General features: G+C 52.2%; 1 protein-coding gene and 1 pseudogene across 1 annotated transcript; one reads left to right on the plus strand and one right to left on the minus strand.

Annotated features, from left to right (window-relative positions):
* Positions 1-517: 517 nt before the first annotated feature.
* LOC102831934 (testis-specific serine/threonine-protein kinase 6-like) lies at positions 518-1,333 on the minus strand. Its single transcript, XM_006835698.1, has one exon. It carries the CDS (start codon positions 1,331-1,333, stop codon positions 518-520), a length of 816 nt encoding a protein of 271 aa, XP_006835761.1.
* A 758-nt stretch (positions 1,334-2,091) lies between these two features.
* Positions 2,092-2,873, plus strand: LOC102816174 (annotated as a pseudogene).
* The last annotated feature ends 643 nt before the right edge of the window (positions 2,874-3,516 follow it).

Below are 3,516 nucleotides of genomic sequence, written 5' to 3' on the forward strand. Positions count from 1 at the left end.
AAGCATTACAGAAACAATCAAACAAATTTGATAAAGGATTGGAGATAATACAATAATGGCATATAGTTGCCATTGTTATTGTTGTTGTTAATTGCTATCGAGTCAGTTCTGACTTCTAGCAACCCTGTATAGGGTTTCCCAGGAACAGTTGGTGAGTTTGAACTGCTGAACTTGTGGTTAGCAGTCCAGTGCTTACAGTGCCTACAGTGTCATACTAGCACTACATATATATATATATGTATGTGTGTATGTAATATATTTAGGAATATGCGGTACAAAAAAATCTCTTTAGAGAAAGATCACCAGATAATCTTCAGATGTTTAGAGGAAGATTTGTACAAGGAAGATAGAATTCAAGGGAAAACGGCCGTAACTTATTTTATTGCTTCTTTGGTGAAGTTATTTACCGAGTACATAAAAAGTAAAGCATCAGGCCTGGGAGCGTGTCCATTGCACGTGCACCGTGCAATCGTAGTGCCGGGGTGACCGCTTCTGGCAGGAGTCTTGGTGATTAGCCTTAGGCTCCTGCCCGCAGCCAATCATTGCGTGCTACCTGGGCGGCCGAAGGTCGGGCCGATGGCATGAACTGCAGCAACTTGGAGATAAGTGCCTTGCAGCGCTTGGGCAACTCGAGACCGTCGGGATAAAGCACGCCACGACTCTGGAGCAGAGGCATGCTAGCGATGTCCGAGTCGTCAAAGGGTATGGACCCGATGACCATGAAGTACAACACAACACCCAGGCTCCACATGTCATACTTCTTGGGGTCGTAGGGGATGTTCAGCAGCACCTCCGGCGACACGTAGGCAGCCGAGCCGCAGAAGGTGGTACTCAAGTCGGGGTAACCGTGCGCCTCGCGGCCGAAGCTAAAGTCTGTGATCTTGACATAGTGTTCATCCGCGCTAAGCAACACGTTCTCACACTTGATGTCGCGGTGCACTAGGTGGTGGTTGTGCAGGTAGTGCACGGCGCCCACGATTTGCGCGAAGAGGTCGCGCGCCTGCTCTCCGGGAATCCGCCCATTGCGATGTACTACCTGTAGCAGGTCGGTGGCGGCTGCCTCCATCACGATGTACAGCTTTCCATTGCACATCTCGATGAACTCGAAGACGTTCACTATATGCGGGTGGCGCACACCCCGCAGGATGGACAACTCGCGAGGCAGGAACTTATCGACGAATTCAGGCGGTGCGCGCCTCCGGTCCACCACCTTGATGGCCACTGTGCCCTTGTGCTTTGTGGACGTGGCCACCTTCACCTTGGAGAAGCTGCCCTCTCCGATCGTGCGGCCCATCTTATAGCCGAGTTCACTCAGGAGTTTATTGCCCGACATGGTGGCACTCGGGGCGCGTGGGGAGCAGGAGGCGGCTGCTGCCGGGGGGCGGCCAGACTCCGATCTCGAGCCTAACTTAGGCACCTGCACCCCCACACCCTCAAGTGCCCACTCCCCGCCGCCAAGGTGCTTCTTATTGCCACGGTAACAGTTTCGGCCTTGTGACGTGATTGCTGGCGTCACCCCGCTGCAGGCGCCCAAGCCTCTCAAGCTCTGTGATTCATAAGTACCCAGATCGACCCAGTTCTGGAGAAGGAACTCCCCAGCCGGGTGTTCGGACCACGTTGGTGAGTGGAATCTACGTCTGGCATCTGGACGGCTCTTGTGAGTCTGACCTGGGCTAGCTAGCTACCCTACTCCTAGTCGCAGCCGGTGGCCATGTGGAGTCCTGGGCTGTATGCACACTCTCTAACTAAGATGGAAGAAACTGGAGAGGGGGCTCCTTCAGGCGGGGCTGGGGGAGCAGCTCTCGAGCTTCCTAACTTTCCACATTGCACCCCTAAGGGAAGGTGACTGCGAGGTCTTTTAGTGCCGTGACTAGGGCGCACCAACGCCCGGTCTGGGAGAAGAGGAAGTAAAGCGCCCTCAGCCACGCCACAGGAGCCAAACCGTGCAGCGAGTCGGGGAACTGCATGAGTGCTCCTGTTCCCAGAGCCAAGTCGGAAACTGTTCGGGTCTTAGTCAACACTCATCATGGCGGTGACGACTGCCCTTTAAGTAACTTCTGCCCTCGGCCTGAAGTGAAGAACCCTGCAAGCATGGTGGCATCGAAGGTGAAGCAGGACATGCCCTCACCAGGGCTGCTATGGCCCCATCGAATACAAGCGGTCGAATACAAGCGGAACCTGCCCCGTTGGGGATTGTCGGGTCAGTGTCGCCCTGTGCTGGGGTGTCTGGGTCTTGGGCTGTTGGGTCGTCGCGACAAGGGCGAAATGGCGAGCGAGCCCCAATTTCCCAGGCTGTGCAGCGAGAGACTTGAGTCCCGGATCCCCCATAACTTCAGTAATAATAATATTCCTCCACCACTCTCTGCGGTCGACTTGATTCTGACTCACAGCGGCCTGCCAGGGCAGAGTAAAACGGCTCCATAAAGTTTCTGAGGCTGTAAGTCATTTCGCAGCTGGCCGCATTGTTCTCCCGCTGAGCCAGTGTTGGGCTGGAACCGGCGACTTTTCCGTTTGCAGCTCACTGCGCCACCAGGCTACAGCATGTTTGCTGTGGGCATTGGGACTCCGCTCTTTGGGTATTGGAGGATGATGAAGTGGAACCGAGAGCGCAGGTGGCTACAGATCGAGGACCTAGAGGCCCACATCGCCCTGGTGCCGTTGTTCCAGGCTGAGAAGGACCGGAGAGCCCTGCAGATGCTGCGGGAGAACTTGGAGGAGGAGGCCATCGTCATGAAGGATGTGCCTGACTGGAAGGTGGGCAAGTCCATGTTCCATACGACACACTGGGTGACCCCACGGTGGGTGAGCTCTATGGACTGCGCACAGATGAGGAGCTTGTCAATGCCAACTATGGCTTCGTGTTGTACACGTAGGAGCTGCTGCCACCCCTCCCTACTCCCATGAAGAGAATAAAGGCTCTGGGAACTGAAAACAAAAAGCATCAAAGGCAACTGTCTTGAGAAATTTAAATATATGTGACTGCGTATGTTTACATTGAAGAAGAACGTTGACAGAAATAAATCACTTTTAGAGAGAATTCCCAGGAGCCGATCCCTTTTAGGAGGGCCCTCCTGGTCCTGGTGCCAATACATGGCTCTTTAAAGTTCTAGCCCACATCATTTATGGGTTTATGTCTGTATCCCTCTGTTTATTTTTGGTATAAAAATCCTTGCTTATGGTTACTACATAACCCTGATCCGTTTTGCCCAACTTTAAGAGTTCTTACTAAAGAACATAAACCAAAGTCAGAGGTAATTTAATTAACATCGTGAACAGACAAAGGTATTCTTGCTTCTCAGCTGTAAGGCACAGCACGGTCCCGTAAATTAGGGCAGTAATTGCACCACTTGTACACATTCTTAAAAATTTCATGAATCTCAAAGCCAAATTCTAGCTTGAGAGGTTTCTTTGCCTCTGGAGAATAAACTGAAATCAAAATCTGAAGTCAAATAGCTCAACTCTTTGTCCAACTCCACAAAACTGAAAAACAAAAAACACCACCTTCCATTCAGAGAC

This window comes from Chrysochloris asiatica, unplaced genomic scaffold (genome assembly GCF_000296735.1).
Source record: "Chrysochloris asiatica unplaced genomic scaffold, ChrAsi1.0 scaffold00018, whole genome shotgun sequence".
NCBI lineage: Eukaryota > Metazoa > Chordata > Mammalia > Afrosoricida > Chrysochloridae > Chrysochloris > Chrysochloris asiatica.